The sequence below is a fragment of the Carcharodon carcharias genome, chromosome 19 (genome assembly GCF_017639515.1).
Source record: "Carcharodon carcharias isolate sCarCar2 chromosome 19, sCarCar2.pri, whole genome shotgun sequence".
Taxonomy (NCBI): domain Eukaryota; kingdom Metazoa; phylum Chordata; class Chondrichthyes; order Lamniformes; family Lamnidae; genus Carcharodon; species Carcharodon carcharias.
The window spans coordinates 38328324-38352001 of NC_054485.1; the positions used below are offsets into that span (position 1 = coordinate 38328324).

A 23678-nucleotide genomic window follows, 5' to 3' on the forward strand; every position below is an offset into this window, starting at 1 on the left:
GAACTTGTGCACAAAATATATTAGACTGCAGCTTCATTTAAAAACTGAAGAAAATATAATTGGTCCACCGTGACAACATAAAGGAACACAAGAAGAATGTTAACGCTTGCTAGTGCTGAGACCACCAGACAGCAGGATTCAAATTATGCCCATAGCCTGGCTTTGTCATCCCTTGTACATAAGAAGTAAAGTTGAAATTAAAGACAAGGCTCCTGCCAAGTGGCACTGTGCAATGTCAAAGCCTTGTTTGGGCTTCGGGGATGTAGATTTCAATGCTATCTGCACTTTCTGTGGCAGAGTTTTGCCGATATGAAGCTGCTCGCTTAGCAGCCATGAGCCGTTTTCTTGCTTCCTGCCTGTGTCTGTCAGCAAGTTCCAATGACTTCTCCCGCGCCGCGGGTAGCCTTCCCTTTGACGGTTTCTTTGGTATAGGAGGAGGGATCTTCGTATCATCCTATCAACAAAAAGCATTTTTAAAAGAATCAACAAAGTACAATTTCCTGCTTACTTCTTTATTTCCTCTCTTCAAAGTTAATTCATTTTCACTTTTTACCAACCAATTTCCTCTCCTGCAGACATAAATTCAAGCCGTGGCAAGACTGTATGTGCACCAGTTGCCCTCTGGCACCTTACCCAATTGCACTGAGACACGCTATTTTACCATGCCAAGCATCACAACTGAAATCAACCCTGTTCCCAACAGACATCCAGACATGTGCACTTTCAAACAATGTTATTTATAAGGATGAAGTGTGACAAACTGGGATGATCTTTAGCTTCGCCCAAATGAAGGGCTCCTTCCTTTTCCAACCAGCTCAGCCAAATCAACGGAAGTTGGAGGTTGAACTTGCAGTCTTATTAATCTTTATATGGCAGACTCACACTGAGCAGTGCATTTGCTATCTATGATAATGGGTAAGCTTAATTTATGTTTGTTTGAACCTTCTGCCCAACGTTATCATATATGTGGGTTAATCTGCCCTGAGGTTACCAATAATTTCTTAACCATGGAAAAGTGATTATTTGAGATGTCTGCCATGTTTTTCAATTTTCTCTAAAAGGCAGTAAATATCATATTATGAGATTAATGCATTCAGGCTAAAACTAATAGTGGGATTTATTTATGATAAGACAATACAGAAGAACCAGCAAGAAACTAGCAAAGATGTTGACATATAAATCAGCATTTGAAGCCTTGAAAAGTTCCGCCAAAAATTAGGGTTGACTTATAAGCTGAGTTAAAGTGAACCGCTGGCATGGGTGTGGTTGGTTGCCACTTTTGTTGTTTGCCACGTGAGGCCTGCTCTGTATGAACATGTCTTAAACCCCTGTGCATCTTCGTTATTACCTACTTGATCCCTTGCACCAGTTATAAGGTACTGGTAAGTAAAACATCTATTTGTGGGGTGAAAAATTGAGGCCAACCAGTAATGCGAATATTGTATGTCGTGGTATAAGGGGAGTTGACTTAGACTCCAAGCAAAAACATAATTTTTGCGTCCTAATAATGGGGTCTTCTTATACTCCAGGTTGACTTATATGCTGCGATCTATGGTAATCCATGTAACAATGCATGTAACAAAATAGAATCAGTCCATAAAAAGTTAAGATTAGGCTTACACAGCTTGATAAACAACTAACCTTTTCCATCTATGCTCATGAGCAATGTAATTTCTTTACTACTGCCTTGGAATTCACTGAGTAAATGCATGAGTGAAGCATGACATAGATAAAGTGCAGCATGCTTGAGAGGAACAGGTGACTTTTTGGTTTCCAAAGTTTTCCATCTTTGGCATTTTGCTCACATCAAGTCTGAGTCTAGTGTAAACCAATTACTATGATTAGTCAACATCTTCATTATTGACTGATAGGGTAGTAGAAGGCAAACTAGATGGACCTTGGTCTTGTTTTGTGTGGTAATTTCTTTGCTCTTAAACTGAAGAACATTCTGGCCCATCCAGATCTTGATGTCAGATAGTTGGTGACAATAGCGGCAGTCATGGGATCAATGGCGGAGGTGGAAATGTAGAGGCAGATTTCATCAGCATACAGTTCAAAGATGACAACATGCTTCTCAGTAACAGTAAGAGGGCTAGAATGTAAATAATGAGAGGGGCGAGCCAAGGAAAAAACTGAGATACACTAGATGTACATACATTTCAAATGACTTCTATGCTGTAGTATCAATAATACAGGCCACAGCGCAGGTGACTGCTTGAGGAGAATGGAGTAGTTGACAATGACAAAGGCAGTGGAGAGACTTAGGAGGATAAGGAGAGATGACAATGTCATTGGGAACTTTGACAATGTGCTATCAGTGCTGTGGGCTGGGGAGAAACTAACTGGAAAGTTTGCAATGGGAGGTGGAGAGAGGTGTGCGTGTGAGTTAACATATTATGTAACTTTATAAAGAAAAGGAAAGCTTGACATTGGATGGAAGTTAGAATTGTGCATAGGGGAGCAATGGCAATACTTTTGAAATGTATAAAGACTGAGCTAAGGAAAGGAATGGGTTGATTCTCTGTGTTATTGTGGGACTGAGAAATGGAAATTGAATGATAAGGAGCTGGGAGGGATGGGGTCAAGGGTGAAATTAATTGGTTCAGGCAAGAGATACATTTAGTAATGGTAGTGCATGGCAGGTGATGGCGGGGAGTAACATAGAAAATAGGAGCAGGAGTAGGCCATTTGGCCCTTCAAGCCTGCTCCACCATTCATAATGATCATGGTTGATCATCCAACTCAATAGCCTGCTCCCGCTTTCTCCCCATATCCTTTGATCCCTTCCGCACCAAGAGCTACATCTAACTCCTTCTTGAAAACATACAATGTTTTGGCTTCAACTACTTTCTATGGTAAAGAATTCCACAGGCTCACCACTCTCTGGGTGAAGAAATTTCTCCTCTTCTCAGTCCTAAATGGTCCACCCCATATCTTCAGACTGTGACCTCTGGTTCTGGACTCCCCCACCATCGGAAACATCCTTCCTGCAACTACCCTGTCTAGTCCTGTTAGAATTTTATAGGTTTCTATGAGATCCTCCCTCATTCTTCTGAACTCCAGTGAATATAATCCTAACTGACTCAATCTCTCCTCATATGTCAGTCCCGCCATTCCAGGAATCAGTCAGCTAAACTTTCACCACACTCCCTCTATAGCAAGTACATCCTTCCTCTGATAAGGAGACCAAAACTGCACACAATATTCCAGGTGTGGTCTCAACAAGGCTCTATACAATTGCAGCAAACATCCCTGTTCCTACACTTGAATCCTCTGGCTATGAAGGCCAACATACCATTTGCCTTCTTTACCACTTGCTGCACCTGCATGCTTACCTTCAGCGACTGCTGTACAAGGACACCCAGGTCTCATTGCACATTCCCCTCTCTCAATTTATAGCCATTCAGATAATAATCTGCCTTCGTGTTTTTGCCACCAAAGTGGATAACCTCACATTTATCCATATTATACTGCATTTGCCAAGCATTTGCCCACTCACTCAGCTTGTCCAAATCACACTGAAGCATCTCTGCATCCTCCTCACAGTTCACCCTCCCACCCAGCTTTGTGTCATCTGCAAATTTGGAGATATTACATTTAGTTCCCTCATCTAAATCATTAATATATATTGTGAATAATTGGGGTCCCAGCACCGATCCCTGCGGTACCTCACCAGTCACTGCCTGCCATTCTGACCTGTTTATTCCTACTCTTTGTTTCCTGTCTGCCAACCAGTTTTCTATCCATCTCAATACACTATCCCTCAATCCCATGCACTTTAAATTTACACGCCAATATCTTATGTAGGGCTTTGTCGAAAGCTTTCTGAAAGTCCAAATAAATCACATCCACTGGCTCCCCATCATCAATTCTACTAGTTACACCCTCGAAAAATTCCAGTAGACTTATCAAGCATGATTTCCCTTTCATAAATCTATGCTGACTCTGTCCAATTCTGCCACTGTTTTCCACATGCTCGGCTTTTATAATGGACTCTAAAATTTTCCCCACTACCAACATCAGGCTGACTGCTCTGGGTGGTAGTTGATAGAAGACAGACAGTGGAGTAAGACTGTCTGAGTGATAAGTGAGCAAGGGTGAGGGTTCTGATGATAGTAGGAAGCATCAGAGGAGGTAGAAGCAGCACAGCAAATGTGCTCAATTTTGGACGTATAAAAGTTCAACGGTTTAGCAATGAAGGTGCAATGGAAGGTGGTCAGGCCTGTTGGGTCTAATGACTTTGGTCTTGTTTTTAAAATGTCTGCCATTCTTATTTGACTTGCTGGATAAGCCTTGATGAGAAAATTAGCCCCCGTCACAACCGTTCTGTGGGCAGAAAATGAGGACTCATGGTGATGTATTGCAGGAGGTACTGTTTCTTGCCTGATTTCAAACTTCTGAGTGTCTAGGACATCCTGGAAACAAGTGTCAGCTCTTTGTAGATGCTAAGCTAGGTTCTAGCTTGTTTTAGTACCCTACTCTCAGATTCAGAAGAAACTGACTGGAGCATCCAGCTGCCCCGGTCTGTTCAGTTTTTTGGGCTTTCTGTGTCCTGTTTATGTGCGCCTTAAGGAGAAGCAGGAATCTGTCTGCTGCTTACATAACAACACTGCAGCCCACTGCCAGAATCAGGATGCCTGCAGCTCACCAGTTTTATGGAAACAAAGCCCAAGGCCCAATTAGCAGTGAACCTCAGGCTGTCACCTTCTGGCACATGTTCCAGATATGAGCCTACCTTGCACCCATTTCTGGCACAGAACCAATTTCTTGGCCCTTGTTGGCACAGTATTGTCAATGTATGGTGACTGCAGGAAAGGTGTCTTCTTCAGGGGAGAGAGAAGGTCATCACAGAACTAAAAATTGGCATTAAATGGAGTATGTCCTCACCCACCATTTCATCATCACTGTCCTCTGCAAGCCTCAACTGCACAATACAGTTCAGTGAGTTGAATTCAAATTTATTGTCCTCACTTCTAAATCCCATCATAACTTTGCTTTATCCTATGTAGATGATCCCTTCCTGCCTTATATTTCTGCAAGCAACCTTATTATCTCTATCATTGGGCTACTTTTTGTATCCTATTCACTCAGTTCTAACAATAGCCAGTCCTCATTCAACAGCTAAACATTTGCCCTCTCTGGATTTTCCCTTGTAATTTGCCATGCCATCCTGACTTTCAAAAGCTTCCTCAAAATCCTTCTCTTCAACTGTGAATTTGATTCCCCCATTCTAATCCTGTCCATTTTCTCTTCCTCTTTTGGGTTGTCTATTGTCTTTGTCATATTTAATGTAAAGCAATTGTAAGATATTTTCCTGCAGTGAAGGAGCATTACAGTTATTATTGATCTTCCTGATATGCCGCATCATTCTAAATGGATATGTAAGTTAAATATTGTTGGTGTCTGACATTTTCCATTTATAACCATTTTAAAATACATTTCTCCTTTTATAATATTGTAACTGTGGAGATATTGCCCTTTATAACTTTTTACTGCTAAATATTGGATTACAGTCATTAAAGGAAACATGCCATCTCGCAAGAAATATATGTTCCATTTCATTTTTCTCTCTAGGCATTGTTCTCTCACTCCGTTGGGAAAAAAGAACAAATGCAGACTTCAACCGAAATCCGCCTTGCAATCTTATAATTTCATAAGAAAATAGATGTTGGATCTTATTTTTATTACTGCGGTGATAGAATTCCTCAAAAGTATATCCATGAGTACTTTAAGATTCAGTAAACAAAGAACAAAAACAACAATAGCACAGTTGTGACATGTGATGGGCATGTGTGGACCTACCTTTCTATCTGAAGCCTCTAGCAATTTCCAGTTATTGGCCTTTATCTGCAAAAGCTCATCAAACTTCAAAGTCACATCCTCAACCGACAGCTGCAAGAGATCCCAGAATCCGGCCAGATCCTGGGAGGTAGGCAAAGGAAAAGCATTCGGGTCCTGTGAGCACAAAATAACCAAAAAGAAAGAAATTACAATCAAAAATTGTAAATAAATGCACCCACGAAGGAAAGTGTCCCAATAATGAAAACTTGCATTTCTGATGCCGGCAGATCCCCAATAATTTTTTTTGTGGGAGATTGGGGAAGGGAAAAGAGGAGATAACATTTTTTAATACATGCTACCCTTCCTGTCCTGAATGCAACAATTCATGCAATTATTAGAGACACTAGTGAACCTCAAATACTATATTCAAGTAACCGTTCTTCATGTTCGAGCCAAGGCTGTGAGTCTAAGTAGGGCTCTTGTCTCTTTCAACATCATGGGGATAATTTTCAACTTCAGTGGGGGAAGTGAATAGGAAGGGTGCATAGACTGCCAATTCACTGCCTCCTCAGTTTTCTCATTGAAATTGAAAATTCCCCTTTCACTGATCCTCGTCAACACCCACACTATGGCTCCTTCCAGCAGGTATCATTATCTCTTGTCTCATTCTTCCTTCCCCTTGCCTGAAGCCATTGAAACCAATTCCGACAGTCTTACTGCTCTCCCTGCAGTTAGTTAGTGATCGAAATGAGACCGGGAGTTTCTAGTTAAAATAATCAGCTGATACATGGTTTCCCCCTTGTTTTTACTTATGCGTTGCACCTGTATTCAGGTGCCTATTCACAGAATGTGCTGATTTTGCCCCCCGGCCCTTGGAGGCAGGTATTGAGGGAGTGAGAAGACAAGCAAATTCTGAAAAAAGACACTGGGCAAGAGCAGAGGTGGCCTGCTTATTGGTCTCCTGTAAAATTATGCCAATAAGCGTGCTGTGACAGTGAGCTGGGACTGGACCTGGAAATAGCTTCCTCCCAAATATTTTCAAAGTTCCATACTGCATCACTGTTTTTTTAGGACTGGTGCCAATGAATAATATATGGTGAGAAGACAAATCTTAAGAGATTTTCTCATTTTCACTCTTCTGTCCCTACCCCCCAGCCTGGACATAACTGAGAAAGAATCAGTGAAAAGGCTGTAAATTGCTGGCATTTTGTCCCAACGGATTTACCAAAGGATTTTTTTTTACCACAGAGCCACCTATATAGGACTAGAAATAGGAATATCAAGAGTCAGAAAACACTGGTGGGAATAGTTTATAGGCCCCCTAACAGTCATCATACCATTGGACAGAGCATTAAACAAGAATTGATTGGAGCTTGTAACAAAGGCAATGTAATAATTGTGGGGTAATTTAATCTTCATATAAACTGGAACAATCAAATTGACGAGGATGGTCTAGAAGATCATTTTGAAGAAAATTTTCATGACAGTTTCCTGGAACTATATGTTGTGGAACCAAGGGATAAAGTTATCTTAGATCTAGTATTGTGTAATGTGAACAGGATTAATTAGTAATATTGTAGTAAAAGATCCACTGGGAAATAGTGATCATAATACCTTTGATTTTCATGGTAAGTTTAAAAGAGATATATTCCAATTAAAAGCAAGAATATGAAACTTAAACAAAGCTAATTTCATAGTTACGAGGGAAGAGCTGGCTAAGGTTGATTGGGTGAACAGGTGAAAAGGTATGGTGGTCAATAAACAGTAGGAAACATTTAAAGAAAAAATTCAAACTATTCAACAAAAATAAATTCCATTGAAAAACAAAAGTGCAGCAAGAAAGATCCATCCGGGACTCACTCAGTAAATTAAGTATAGTATTGGGTTTAAGAAGGGGCTTATAAGTGTTGCAAAGAACAGTTGCAAGACTGGGAATTGGGAGTGTTTTAGAAACCAGCAAAGGGCTACAAAAAAGTTAATAAAAAAGGGAAAAATAGGTAATGTGAGTAAACTAGCGAGAAATATAAAAATAGATTATAAGAGCTTTTAAAAATATATAAAAAGGGAGAGAGTAGCTAAAGTAAACAGAAGGAATTATCATGGGGAATGAGGAAATGACAGAGACATTGAACAAATATTTTGTCTGTCTTCACAGTAAAAGACACAATTTGCATACCAGATATAGAGGATAACCTAAGGGCTAGAAAGAGTAAGGAAATTAAGTTAATTATTATCTACAGAGAAAAAGAATTGTAAAAACTTAAGGGACTAAATTATGACAACTCCCTGGAACCTGATGGCCTCCACCATAGGGTTCTAAAATAAATAGCTTCAGAGATAATGGGTACACTAGCTATGATATTCTAAAATTCCTTAGATTCATGAACAATCCTATCAGATTGGAAGTTGGCAAATGTAACACTGCGTTTCAAGAAAGGAGGGAGAGAGAAAACAGGGAAGTACAGGCCAGGTAGCCTAACATCTCTTGTTGGGAAAATGCTGGAATCTATTGTTAAGGAAATCTCAATAATGCACCTAGAAAAGTATAGCATGATTTGAACAAGTCAACATGGTTTTACAAAAGCAAAATCTTATTTGACAAATTTATTCAATTTTTTATGCATGTAATTAGTAGGGTAGATAAAGGGGAACCAGTAGATGTAGTGTACATGGATTTCTAAAAGGCATTCAATAAAATGCCACACAAAATGATAATAGGTAAGAGAGGGGTTCATGGAGTTGGGGGTAATATATTAGCATGGATAGAGGATTGGTTAATGGAAAGGGCGCAAAGGGTAGACATAAAAGGGGCATTTTCAATTTGACAGGCTATGACGAGTGCACTGCTACAAGGATCAGTGCTGGAGCCTGAGCTATTTACAATCTATATTGATGACTTAGATGAAGAGACAAAGAGTAATGTATCTACATTTTCTGATGATACAAAGTTAGATGGAAAGGTAAGCTATGGGGAGGACACAGAGGGGCTGCAAAGAGATATAGACAGGTTAAGTGAATGGGCAACAAGGTGACAGATGGAATATAACATGGGGAAATGTGAAGTTATTCACTTTGGTCGTAAGAATAGAGAAGCAGAAAATTTCTCAAAAAGGTCTGAAACTTATAACTGTTGATGTTTAAAAAGACCTGGATGTGCTTGTACAAGGAATACTGAAAGTTAGCATGCATGTACAGCAAACAATTAAGACAAATGGCATGTTGGGGCTAAAATAAATAGCTTCAGAGAGAATGGATAGACTTGCTACGATTTTCTAAAATTCCTTAGGTTCAGGAAAAGTCCCAAGAGGTTGGAAGTTGGCAAATGTAACACCGCTTTTCAAGAAAGGAGAGGGAGAAAACAGGGAAATACAGGCCAGTTAGCCAGGTTCTACAATTCTATAAGGGGCTTGGAGTACAAGAATAAAAAAAAATGTTGCTACAGTTGTGCAAAGCTTTGGTGAGACCACATCTGGAATACTGTATGCAGTTTTGGTTTCCATATTCAAGGAATGTTATACTTGCATTGAAGGCGGTATTGCATTGGTCAGCATCTGAAAGAACAAACTAGATTAACATGACAGGACCCTGGATCAGGATTATGGTGCCTGTCCCACACAGAAATATTAAGCTGTCTTTCTCTTTCAGATGCTGACCAATGCAATATCGCTTTCAGTTCTAGAAGCCCAAGTACAAGAGTGACACTTTCTCCCATATTACCAGTAAATGAGTTCCTCCCTGTTCTATACAGTTGTCATCATTCCCCAATACTGGTTCACATACTTAATTAATGAGATGGTGAACTGGTTGTCTACCATATTGCAGTATAATGGGAAAAAGTAAGCACAAGGAATATAGAAATGTTGAGTTTATTTGTGTGTGCACTCAGCACTTTTGATAATTGTGATGTCTGTGCAAGAAGAGGCAGCAAAGCGGCGCACGTATCACAATTAAGCAAAAAATGCAGAACCTTAAAGAGGGAGTCTCATCATTAGTACCATTTACTAAAACATTGAAAAGAACTATCATTAATTTTAGCATCCTTTATTCCCTTGGGTGGGACATTTTGTTAAATGATGAGTGCTGAGAATCCTTTTGGGGAACTTGGCTTGGAGGAGTTACTGAGATGTAAAATCTGTGAGGCAACTCACTTCATTCACACGCACACGCACACTTGAATCTTGCATATCCCAGGTAAATCGCTCTTCTAATATGAAGATATCCTCATCCTGTTGAAGTCAGTAACTCCTTGAAAGAAAATCCCCTGATGGAACATAGGAAAAGGAGTAGGCCATTTAGCCCCTTAAGCTTGTTCCACCATTCAATGTGATCATAGCTGATGGCAGCATCCTCAGAAACATTGCAAATTAAAGTATGCTTTTTGAAAAAAATAAACAGAAGCACAGATTGTGATTAATGATAATTCCTTGGAACTCAATTTTAAAAGTGTTGGAGAGACTCACTCTTTAAAGATGAGGAAAGCAATATGGCACATGTGAATAGCTGTTGCAGCAAAACCCCGGGAGACACAATTCCAACTGCCCTAAACAAACATGCACGCTCACTGTGATTTACCATATTCTGCTGGCACAGTCGATAAAACTGCTGGAACTTCTGTGACATTAGAAGCTGGGCACTACCCACTGCGCTGCGAATCTTCTCAAGTACTAAAACAAAAGAGATAGTGCATTAGATTCTGGGTACAATCATTGCACCAGGACAGAGAGTTGTTAACTATAAGTAAATGAAGATCTTCTGATCTCTTCCTGAACACGAGTCAATCTCCAAATGAAGGCAGAGGTCAAGCAATCTGTTCCCAGCACTCTGCCGAAAGCACTCTTAAGATATTATTAGGAGGCAAATTGCCCAGTGCAGTGATATAGGCAGAAAGGCATCAACTCACATGCTCATCCCACCAGTTGTACAGCCCTGCAAAATGTCAGGAGACTGAGAGAAGGTGAGAAAATAAGTCAAGGGATAGAAAAAAAGATTTAAAGGGGATGAACTTCATCAGTATTCTGATCGCTCCACATGATCCAGAAGATGATAGATGTCGTTTTTTTATGAGACATTAGCAGTATCTATCCAATTTGATTTATGCAACGGCTTGGTACAATCTGGATTGCACTGCTTGAGAGGGTGGTGGGAGCTGATTCAAACAGCAACTTTCAAAAGGGAATTGGTTATTTAACTTTAAAAGGGAAAAAAAAGAAATGGCAGGTGTTACGGGAAACAGCTGAAAAGTAGGACAAAATGGATATTTCTTTCAAAGAGCCAGCACAGGCATGATGGTCCACATGCCCTCCCTCTGTGTTATATGGTTTTACGCTACAGGTTGAATCCATGTGTTTGTATGAAAATCAGAGCCAAAGCAAGTCAACATTCATTTAAATTTTTGGGTTATTCTTAAAAGGAAAAAAATAATTTGTTTTTTGCACATAAGGTGCTCATATCTCCACAATTTTACTGTTCACCTTCACTGACAGCAAAATTGTGGAAATTCCCTGGTACCTCGGCGAGTTCACATACTAAGGTCCTATTTCTGATCTTCAATCTGTGAGGAGCTAAGGCATGCTTAGGCCCATTCTGAGAAGTGACCAAGATTTTTTGCCTTTGACCACAAATAGACATCAGGTAAGACTAAGGTTGGATTTTGCTGTGATGGCTTGCACAGGCAAACAGCCTGTCAACATCCATTGTAAAGTCTCACACATAAACAGTGACCACTGGGCAATATGTTTGGAGAGTGAGTGGAAATTATAAAACCACATTCTGGGAAGAAACAGCAACTTCAGAAAGGGGGAGGGAGGGGACAGAGGAGAAAATGGCACAGGAGACTTTTCAGCTCATTGATATTTCCTTGGTGAACTGTATGGATTTTGTATTTGATCAACTTATCCACAGTAAATGTATTAAATATCCATAGGAAGAGAGAATGTTAGGAAGAGAGAATGCGCCAGCACTGTTAGCTTTCAGGTTCTCACTCATGATTCTTGACATGGTGGGTGGGAATTTCCTGGAAAGGTTTGGTGTAACTAAGGGCAGAGCTGGGCCTTTTTTTCCTGAGGACATTTATTGGTGTAATTGATTTACACAAGTTTTTACCCTGAAACATTGCTGCATGTCAATCTCCGTGATCCACTGCCCTGATTGGAAGTTACAACTGGCAGAACCCCATTTGGCTCATTAACACTAGCTCACCTCCACTTAGAAAAAGACAAAGAACCTCAGTTTCTTGTGCTAATGCCAGTTTGGAATGGATGTAAATTTAGGTGAAACAAGAGCTAAAGTCACTACTCCTGGCACAAATTAGTATAGTTTAATGGCTTTTGTGATATCAGAATTAGCTACGAAAAAAATCTTCCACAATTGCATTTTCTTAAACAAGCTGGAGTAGAGTTCCTGCTTGTTATGTCAGCATAATCCAGACAGCATCAGCCAAAGCAACGCAAAAGATCAGAGAACTTTAAACACAAGTGAGTTATGCCACAATCTACTTATACTTGTGTGTTCTGTCACCTTTTAAGCTGGTTCAAGATTCAATTTGCCCGCATCAGGCACTGCCCACAAACTGACCATGCCTCCTGGTCAAAATTACGAGACTCTGCCAATTGCACTGGTTCAAGAAAGCTCTTTAAATCGTGCTTGTTTTCTTAAGCTCACAGGCAGGTTTTGAAAGACATTTCAAATCAAAAGAATATTGATCTACTAAGAAATTGACTAGTGTACACTGGTGAAATTATTAAATGCTTCAATATAGTTTTTGTTAAAGTCATTTTCAGTGACTCAAATTCAGGTTAGTCATGGGTGAAGGACTAAACATCCCTTATTAAAAGATCCCTTATTAAACATCCCTTATCTTTATGGTAAACCCATTATCAGCTGTATTAATAAAACTGCACCAGGTTACCATTTAAATACATCAAGGAATATAATTATGTCCAGCTGTTTTATACTATTGTTTATGTCTGGCATATACCAAGCAGGAACTTAGTGTGTAATGGTGAGAGACTGCAGAGCTCTGAAGTGCAGGGGGTTTTGGGTGTCCTGCTGCACGAATGGCAAAAGTAAGTATGCAGGTACAGCAAGTAATTAGGAAAGCTAATAGAATGCTATTGTTTATTGCGAGAGGAATTGAATACAAAAGTAGGGTATAAACTATACAGGGTATTAGTGAGACTGTGGGTGGAATTTAATGAGTCCGCTGGCGGCACGCGTGATAGGTGGCGTGCGTGGAAAATGTGCTGCGACCTGCTTCACAATGGCGTGAAGGCAGGGTGCGATCGTCCGCTCAGCCCGCCAACGGCAGACCGCGGTTCCCGCCATCAGTCGGCTGGGAGCTAATTGTAATACATCAGCATATAATTAAAAAGCCATCCAGCCAGGCTCTTGGAACCCCACCGTATCGTCTGTCCACGTTGGCGGGAAAGCACGCTGATGTGTTTCACAACAGCACACAGACAACATGCAATTGGCAGCCTTCACTGTGGGGGAACTGAGGTGAGTGAGCAGCAGTGTTCACCACATCTTGCCTGTTGTTTACAGGCCTCAGAAGCACCAAGGGCAAGTGCTGGCCAGCCTCGGAGACGACTGCTGAGAGGGGCAGGGAGGTGTCTAGGGGCAGGTGCTGGCCAGCCTCGGAGCCAACTGCTGTGGGGGTGGAGGAAGTCCAGAGGCAAGCTTTGGCCAGCCTCGGAGATGACTACTTGGGGTGGGGGGGGGGTTGGGGGGGTGGGGGTAAGGTGGGTGTGTCTGGGGGCAAGTGTTGGCTAGCCTCGGATGCAACCGTTGTCAGTGCAGCGGGGGGGTCAAGCTTTGCCCTGGGGCTGCATCCCGCACACAGGCAATCGAGGTGGGGGTCAGAGTAAGCGAGGGAAGTGGTGTCATGAAGCTATTAATGTATATAATACTTTGGAAAATATTGTTCTTTTAAAATAGAGGTTTAGTCTGTGGGTGTGTCTTAATTTGATTAAAGTCAATTAGTCTGGGTGCTTTGGTGGGTACTAGTTTTGATATGGGAGAGAGGTAGAGTATATTTGCATTGTTAAAATAGAGCTTTCAAGAAGTGGGGTGAAAACTTGATGCCTTTCTAGCAGCTACCAAGCAATATGTTTATATCACTAATAAAATTTGGTACAATGAATGGGGTTTCATTGTTAAAAGGTACAGCTCAAAAAGACTGGTGAGACAATGAGAATTTGAATTCAATCAGTGGTGATAGGTATAAGTTCAGTAGTTTTCAGGTGTGCAGGGCAGAGGCAATGTAAGGTCAAAAGGCAGCTGCAAGCCTCCTACTGGCTCCACAGTAAAAGGAACCTCATTTTGAATTCATAAGGTGAAAATGCTTTGCCAGGTGTCTGGTTAAGAATATGGGTTGCTGTTGCCTTAATGGAGATTAGTTTGGGAATTTGTTAAAAGTTATGACAGTAATAATTTGAAGCCATGTGTATATATTTTAACCTGTATAAATTAACAAAATGCTTCAAATAGTTTAATGTAAAACCTCGAGAACTAGTGGTCTGGTTCCTGAATTTAGAGTTGCATCTCAAACATAACACTTAAAAGGCGATGAGCGCTGTGCTGGCGGCTGCCTTTTAAACATGGTAGACGGCATGATGCAACAGCAGGGTGACGGTGGGCAGGCGAATGAGAGCCCGCCCGCCATGGAAACAGCGTGTTTGGTGGGGTTGAATAAATAATGAGGTAGGCTCGGGATGATACAGCGTGAAAACCCGCCATTTTCATTGGCAGGTAGGACTCCATTTTACCTGCTCGCTACCACACTTTGTGCAATTCTGGTAAAATTCCACCCTACATCTTGAGTACTATGTACAGTATTAGTCTCCTTATTTAAGGAAGGATGTAAAAGCGTTGGAAGCAGTTCAGCGAATGTTTACGAAATTAATACCTGGAATAGTTGGGTTTTCTTATGAGGAAAGGTTGGACAGACTAGGCTTGTATCCACTGGAGTTTAGAAGAGTAAGAGGCAATTTGATTGAAACATATAAGATCCTGAGGGGTCTTGACAGGGTGGATGTGGAAAGGATGTTTCCTCTTGTGGGAGAACCTAGAACTAGGGGTCTCTGTTTAAAAATAAGGGATTTCTCATTTAAGACAGAGATGAGGAGAATTTTTTTCTCTCAGAGGGTCAGGAATCTTTGGAACTCTCTCTCAAAAGGCAGAGGAGGCAGAGTCTTTGAATATTTTTAAGGCAGAGCTGGATAGATTCTTGAAATGCAAGGGTGTGAAAGCTTATCGAGATGGGAATGTATAGCTGAGGTTATAATCAGGCTAGCCATGATCTTATTAAATGGCGGAGCCGGCTCGAGGGGCTGAGTGGCCTACTCCTGCTCCTAATTTGCATGCTCATATGCTCATACGTATGTTCGTAAGTAAGTTATTACTGGCATGATCACCATGGAAAGTGGTTTAAAGTTCAGTGCAATTTCTTTGCAAGTCTGATCCAAGTGACTTCTGGTCTTAGGTTCGAAACCTTGGTCATGTTGTAACTGGGGCAGTGGGGAAACAAAGTACAAGAATGAAACAACACAGCAATTCCTATGCATGTCCTAGTGACAGTACATAAGGCATTCTGGGCAGAGGCCGAGAACAGTTTGACTGAATTCATTATCACAAGGAGGTTCTAAGTATTGAAGTTTGAAAAAGTAACCAAAGAGAAATGCACGAAATGAGTAAAAATTATAAAATCTAAAAATACCTTGTGAACATTTTTTTACTCAATAATAGGTATCATATGACCTAGTCTTGTGAAAATAAGAACATATTAATTGTGAAGGACAGGAAAATGTTCTCTGGTCCATACAAACTGTCCCAGACAATTTGTGATATGTTGTACATCACAGTATCTACACATCCTACTCTACTCAAAACCATAGGGTCTTGTGGGGTTGGCAAAAATCAGAAAATAAAACCAGGCCTTTCCAGGAAAGCCAAACCTGGGGATTTCCTCTCTAATATCTTTAGCCAATTGAAAGCAATCCAGAGGCTGAATATCAGCCCCCAACCTTGCTGGGCCTGTTTTCAGTGGGGGGTGGGGGGGGGGTGGTGGCGGCGGCATGTAAAATATGTTGGTGCCTAGCCCACCAACTTCCCATCCACCTCTAACCCATTCCCCATAATAAGGGGAGAGTGGTTAAGGCACCCACTAGGCTGCACACCCTTGGGCCTATTTAGGCCTACTGAGCCCTTTAACTGCTCAATTAAGTGGTAATCAAGGGCCTCAATCCATCTCCACTACCATCAAATGCTGGGCAGTGGCAGGCAGGTCAGAGGGCAAAGGCCATTTTTAAAAAAGCATTTTTGAAAAGGCGGAAAGGAAGGAGAGCAGGGGGAACGCATCAGTCAGGGAGTGCCCAGTGCGCATTGGGCCAAGATCAAGATGCCACCCTGCCTTTGTTCCTCCCTGCCTGGCTTCCAAAACCTAAACCCACCCCCTTTTGCTCACCACGCCCACCCCCCCTTGTTGGGTGCCCAATCCCTTCCCGCCCTAAAACCCTGGGACCTACCTCACTCCGGTTGCCATTGCTCTTATTTTAGAGATGTTTGCAGTCTTTGGCAGTGCCCACTACTGAATTCTGGCGCTGCTGGGACTGCTAGAGCTGCCAGCCAATATGATTGGCTGTCTGTTCTCAACAGCAGGATTCCTTTCCACTGAGGGGTGGAGATTTGACCCTCAGCCTGGTTATACAGCCCCCAGCGTGTTATCGCTGTGAGGCAGGCTTTTTAAAAGTCGGTCCATTTGTGACTAACTTTTCTTCCAGGGGATAAGCTGGGGGGCGGTGGGGGCAGGAGGCCTGGGGGGGGGGGGGGGGGGTGGCGGCATTATAGTTCGAGTTGATAATCTTGCATCGGAACTGAAAAGGACTGGAGATATAACAGGTTTTAAGTATGTACAGAGGCAGGGAAAGAGGGTGTTGGGGGAAGAATAAAAGGGAAGGTCTGTGTGAGGGTGGAATCAAGGCAGAAGAGATTAAATTACAAAAGGGATGATGGTGCAAGGCCAAAGGAGATGGTAATGGAGCATGCAGGGAAACAAAATATAGGCCTAGAAATGGGAAATAGCAGAACCATTACCAGTATCTGTTTTCCAAAAGATAGGGCTGGGCATCATGATCTGAAATGTTGAACTGAATGTTAAATCTGAAAGTCTGTGTAGTGCCCAATCCAAAGATGGAGGAGCTGTTCCTCTAAATTAGGTTATGCTCCTTTGGAACAGTCCAGGAGGCCAAGAATTGAGAGGTCAGAGTGGGAGTGGAGTGGAGAATTAAAATGACAGGTGATTGGAAGCTTGGTTTCACACTTCTGGACAGAATGAAGGTATTCTGTAAAGTGATCACCCAACCTACATTTGGTCTTCCCAGTATAAAAGAGATTGCTTTGTGAGCAGTAAGTGCAGTAAATTACATTGGAAGAGGTACAAGTATATTGCTGATTCACCTAGAAGGAGTGTCTGGGGCTCTGGACAGTGGAAAGGGGGGAGGTAAAGGGGTTGGTGTTCTATCTTGTGCACTTGCATGAAAAAGCCATAAATTCCCATAGCTAGCCTGACACCAGTTCCACCTATCCTCCTTCCTGTAAGGACTCCATTCTAACAGTTTTTCCATTGGATCCGCTCTGACAATGCTACATTCCACACCAGTGCTTTCAATATACAATATTTTTCCTCAACAGAGGAATCTCCTCCGCCATAGTTGACCAGGTCCTTGACCGTGTTTGTCCAATTTCTCGCACTTCTGCCCTCACCCCTTTGCCTCGCTCCCAGAACCATGATACCATTCCGCTGTCCTCACCTTCCACCCCATCCATCTCCACGGATCATCCTCTGCCTTTTCTACCATTTTGAGTGTGATCCAACCACCAAACACATCCTCCCTTCCCCTTTCAGCATTTGAATGGATCATTTCCTTGGCAACACCCTGGCCCACTACTCAATCAGCCCCTGACTCCCCTTCCATTGTCCATGGCACCTTCCTGTACAAGTACAGGAGATGCAACACCTGACCTTTTTTTTCCCACATGTCACAGTGTCCAAGGCTCCAAACACTCATTCCAGGTGAAACAACGATTCACAAGTTTTCAATTTATTGCACCGTATTTGCTGCTCACAATGCAGTCTCCACTACATTGGGCAGATTGGGTGATCACTTTGTGGCTTTTGTGTGACCCAGTGTTTTTGGTTGCCTGTTATTTTAAATCTCTTCTCTGTTGCACTCCCACTCTGACCTCTCTGCCCTTGGCCTGCTGCACTGTTCTAATGAAGCTCAATTCAAGGAAGAGTACCTCACCTTTCAATGAGACAGATTGCATCCTTCCAGAATCAACACTGAGTTCAACAATTTCAGATCATAACCTCTACCCTTATTTTTTTTAGAACAGCAGCTGTTGGGGATGATTCTACTTTTCGCAATTACACCTCATCCAAACCCATTTTTTGTATCTTTACATGTGCTATTACCAGTCCCTTTGGCCTTATAGTATCATCCCTTTTGACAATTAATCTCTCCTGTCTTTCATCCTGCCATAGACCTTTTCTTTTGTTCTTTCCCCCACTCCTCCCTTTTCTGGTCTCTGTGGTTGCTTAAAACCTGTTACATCTCTAACTTTTTCCAGTTTTGATGAAACCGTTAACACTTTCTCTCTCACAGCTGCTGCCTGACCTGTTGAGTATTTCCAGAATTTTCTGTTGCTATTTATGAGTAAGGGGGCCAGTTGGCTCAATTGGCGAGATAGCTAACATGCTGTTCAGAATAACGCCAACAGCATGGGTTCGATTCTCATTCCAATTGAGGTAGACTTGGAAGCTGCCTCCTCACCCCGCCCCTGAGAGTGGAAGGCAATGGCAAACCACCACTGACAAAACCCGCTGAGAAAAGAGCTCAAGATGAAGAATCAGCAGACCCGCCTTCAGGCAGAACACACATGGAATGGAATGGATTTACGAATAGGCTCACCCTCTTCAGGTAGGTCATTCTCCTCAGCTTCTCTCTCCATCTGCTGACACCATCCTTCCAATCGTTCTACTTCTGCCTGCAGCAGTTTGATAAACCAATCACCATCTCGGTGGCATGGAGATATTCTGCCAGGATCTGGGAGGCTGTGAACACTGGACTCTCCCCAGTGGTCCTGGCGCTGGGTGTCAGCACTATCATAGCGCATTCTGTAATCTTCCTTGTATGCCCATTGTCCTTGTGTGTGAACAGTTCTGAATGAAGTGTACTCATTGGATTGCTCTGGTTCTGAGGAATGCCGCTCAAATGATTGACCAAACTGAAAACCCTTGTCCTCTGTGCTCACGCACAGCCCAGGGATACCCTCCAATTCAAGGTCCGCCTGTACGCTTGTTGTCACACTGTTTGAACGCTTAAACCTGGCATGTCTAGAAGAGAAAAAAGAACCATAATATAAACCATTAGCATGCAATCTAGAATACCTTTTGGCTTTTTTCCCACTCCCATTTCCTGACCTCCTCTAATGAAGATGATACCCCATAGGAGGTAACAGATTTGCAGGTTCAGGCAGTCAGTACCCCTCACCCCCACACCCCATGCTTCAGTCAAATGACTAGTCTTTATGTACAAGTCCAGATGATGAAAGATGTGGCAATCAAGTATGATCATCTTCTCACACGAAATCCACGCATGTACATTTTACACCGAATAGATAAGAAATGGGATCCTAGATTGATTTGTTTCCTTCCTAGGCCAGAGGAGCTGAGGAAACTGTAGAACTGCACTCCAGTGTTGATCGGTTAATTCAGCGCAGACCAAAATCAGCTCAGATCCGGAACAGTCTTGGCCAGGAAGGCTCAGTACCATGCCAGGCAGTGCCTTTTTGTCACTGAGCCATTTTGGACTTTTGGTCACTAAAAGAGTAACCACAATAAACGCGACTCTTCATTGAGACACATGGGGCTGGATTTTATCTCCCGAAGGAGGTGTGAACTGGTTCGTGAATTGCTGAACTTCGGTTTTTTTTTCGCTGGAGAAACAATTTTCCACTACCTTCCCAACCCCACATTATTTTCATGTGGCCTTTTGATCAGTCGGGAAGGTCTTTGGTGCAAAGCTGACACACACACCTCTTCCAGGGTCAGGGTCCCAATTGTGAGGACCACAGCAAAAACGTATTTCCTCCCATACGCTATTTTTGTCTGCTGGTTTGGGTTTATAAACCCTAGAAAACATACCTCATTAGAGAGTTTGTGACCATGGCGGGTGGGGGGTGGTGCCTGCTGAGGAATTAGGAACATTCTGAAAGGTAAGTGTAAAATGTTTTGACACCTTCAAAAGTCACTATTAGATGCTTTATTGTAATGTGGATACGTTCTTAATGCAATGATTCATTATAGGGATCTGTCCTACAAAGGTAAGTTGACCCTCTTCCCCTGCTCACTTCTTCTTGCCACTCCCTTGGCTGCTCCCTCCCGCTTACACAGTCACTGGCAGGCAGCAAGAAGCATAAAGGAGGCGGCAGAGGTATCGGGAGATGGGAGGGATCGGGAACTGAAGGCAGCGGGGCTAGGAGGAAGTGGCAAAGGGAGAAGTGGAGTGAGAGGTGAGCATAAGGAAGCAGAGGATGGGAAGAAGCGGGAGGAGATACGAACAGTATTGTGTGTTCTTTTCACTCTTTGTTTGGTTTGCACTATCTTTGATGCAGGCAGCTACCTGGGATATTGCAGCAACTGCATGTGTGGGGAATACGTCCTCTGCAGCGTCAACAAACGCAGCCATTTCAGAAAGGATGATTGATAAGAGCCAAGGTCCAAAACCTGGAGCTCCTCCGACCTCCTGATTTGAGTGCAGGATGTTAATGCTGTGCAGGTGAAGTGCCCAAAAATCACCATCCCCATATTCCTAAGCCCTTGTTTCCATGTTGTAATTTTTATGGAGCTACCCTCTCAGGATCACACGCTCCACAATAAACACACGGCTCCGACATAAACACACGGCTCCGACATAAACACACCGCCAATCACTCCCAGAATTGGAACCTGTGCCCCTTACAATCCAACATTATGTTATGTTACTGAACTAGCAGTCCTAAAGCCTGGATTAATATTCCAAAGAATATGCGTTCAAATCCTACCATGACTATTTGAGAATTGGAATTCTGTTTGAAATATATGGAAATAAAAAAGCAGTAAAGAGACCAGGAAGTATATTGTCTTAAAAACCCAACTGGTTCACTCATGTCCTTTAGGGAGAGAAAGCTGCTGTCCTTACCCAATCTGGTCAATGTGTGATTCCAGCCACACAACAGTGAGGTTGATACTCAACTGCCCTTTGAAGTGGTCTAGCAAGCTATTAAGATGCATCCAACTGCTACAAAGAATATTTCTAACAAACTGTAGCTGTTCATAAGGAAGATTCATCATCACCTTGACAAGAAACTAGGGATAGACAATAAATAAGTGTCTTAGCAATGGTCATATCCCGAGAATGAATTTTTAAAAAATCTTGCCCCATTTCACCCAGGGGGTATAACAATCCATTCCCCTTGATGCATGATCTTTGGTGATGCATGTTTCTTTCACATATGATCTCAACAGGTTTTTCAATCTTTTCTAAGGTAAAGAATGATAAAAGATTTGGTAAACCAATATCAGATACAAATTGTTAAGCTGATATATTTCACATACACCACTTGGATACATTAAGGAAAAATTATGGTTGGAATCACTTAATTTAACCCTTATAAATTGTCTTTATGCATAAGGCAAAATAATGAATGTGCAATACTTCTTCACATCAGTGGGGTTTCTTGCTTGGCTTAAAAGTAAACTTCTTTACTACCTTCTAACCTATTTTAAAATAGGACTCAGGACCGAGAAGTGGAGACATTTTTTTACTTAGATGGTTGTGAATATTTGGAATTCTCTACAGAGAGTGGTGGAAGCTCAATCATTGAGTATGTTTAAAGCAGAGATTGACACATTTTTAAAAACCAATGATATTAAGGGAAATGGGGATAGTTTGGGAAAAAGGCATTGAAGTGGATGATCAACAATGATTGTATTGAATGGCAGAACAGGCTTGACGGGCTGCATGGTCTGCTCCTGGTTCTTATATTCCTAAAGTACAATTCTTAAAAGCAAAACAGGAAAATCAAAAATCCCAAAATGTATTTGGTATTTTCACAGGTGTTTTCTTTGAAAATCCATATTCACAACATCCACAACACTTTCTTCTCCAATAGATACTCTCATTTCCTCAACAAGCTCTTAAATTTGCCAGATATGACTTGCCTTTAATAAATCCATTCTGGCTGTCCTTGCCTCTTGACCCATGTCTCTCTAAGCGAATATTGATTTTATCTCTTGAAATTCGGCTGACTAATCTATATCATTAGCACTCTTTTTGAACAGAAATGTTATGGTTCTTTTGCACAAATTCCACATCTAAGCATTTTTGAAAGATTGAGGTATTTCCTCTCTGGCTTCCCGAAGGAGGCTAGGATCACACCAGCAGAACTCAGTGGCTTTTCCACCACTCTTTTCAGGACTTTTTTATTAGTAGTTATCCTAACCAATTGCTCCACCACCTCCTCCTGGACCCAATAATCTACAGTATCCTAAGCTTCTGTGAAAATCAAGATAAAGTGCTCGTTTAATGACAGTGCCTTTCCTTCATCCTCCATTAGGAGATTTCTGTTTTCCTTTCCATTTGGTCCTAGTTTTTCTTTAAGTATTCTTTTACTTTATGTGTGTTTATAAACATATGCACCTGGAAGAAATAGCTGGTACAGGTGAAGCAAGTTGGTGGTGATATTAGGGCGAGAAGAACAAAGACAGTATAGTTAATTCAATGAGGCACAGGGAGCCACAGGTAGAGGTGGTCAGGGCATGGACCTATTCTGAGCAGTTCTGACAGAAGGTCTTCGACCTGAAATACTAACTGTTTCTCGCTCCACTGATGCTTCCTAACCCGTTGAGTATTTCTAGCATTTTCTGTTTTGATTTCAGATGCTCAGCATCCAAACCATTTTGCTTTTGTATTTGGATGAATTGCATTTTGCTGACATTTAGCAGGAGAATGTTTCAGCTCATACAGATCTTAATATCGGCCAAGCAACAGGAAAAATTGACAATAGCCTTGGGCTTGGCAGAGGAGGTGGAGGAGGAGGTGCTGAATGTCGTCTGTGTAACACGTGGAAGCAGAGCTTTATTTCTGAAATCTTCCCTTATCGCACTGAGAGGTTAAGCAGGCAACTTGCTTCTGGGAATGCTTTTCTGTAATCAGCAGTATGATGGACTGTACATTACATAACTCTCGCTGATGATCATTCCATGCTGGTTGGGAATCGGCTAAATGAATCATCCTACTTACAGCAGAGAATGTTTATATCACAGCTGCATGGGACTACGATTTTGTTTAGGAAGACACTGATCATCCACAAAAACTACCGCTGTGGGATGGCAGCAAGGCTGAAGGGAACTTCATACCTGCCTGGGTTAAAAGAAAGACTCTGGGGACTAATAGACTTTCAATGACTCGCATGAATCAGTGATTGGGTGCTGGCAGGTGAGCAGATATACACCTCTTTCTCGTTTCTGTGCTGATAAAATGGGAAAATTCCAAGTGTTCCAAATGGAAATTGGAGGATCACCCTCTCAACTCAAACCTTTTGAGCGTGGAATTTTCCTTTACAGAAGCTCTGTGTCTTTGCTGGTGCGATGATTTGCAAGATGGGAGATGGTAGGGTAGTGGTAATGTCAGTGGACTAGTAATCCAGACACCTAGGCGAATGGTCTGTGGACATGGGTTCAAATCCCACATGGCAGATGGTTGAATTTAAATTCAATTAATAGAATCTGGAATTAAAAGCCCATCTGATTTATTAATGCCCCCTTTAGGGAAGGAAATCTGGCTACATGTGACTCC

General features: G+C 42.0%; 1 protein-coding gene across 1 annotated transcript in view; it reads right to left on the bottom strand.

Moving 5' to 3' along the window:
- Nucleotides 1–235: 235 nt before the first annotated feature.
- The window catches only part of LOC121291179 (disks large-associated protein 2-like), a 135850-nt gene continuing 112407 nt past the window's right edge, over nucleotides 236–23678 (bottom strand). Inside the window, exons 12-15 of the mRNA XM_041212270.1 lie at nucleotides 18750–19174; nucleotides 10354–10445; nucleotides 5803–5955; nucleotides 236–454 (exon numbers count right to left, since the gene is read on the bottom strand). Of these exons, the coding sequence (XP_041068204.1) occupies nucleotides 236–454; nucleotides 5803–5955; nucleotides 10354–10445; nucleotides 18750–19174 (889 nt within the window). The remainder of the gene's footprint in view (nucleotides 455–5802; nucleotides 5956–10353; nucleotides 10446–18749; nucleotides 19175–23678) is intronic.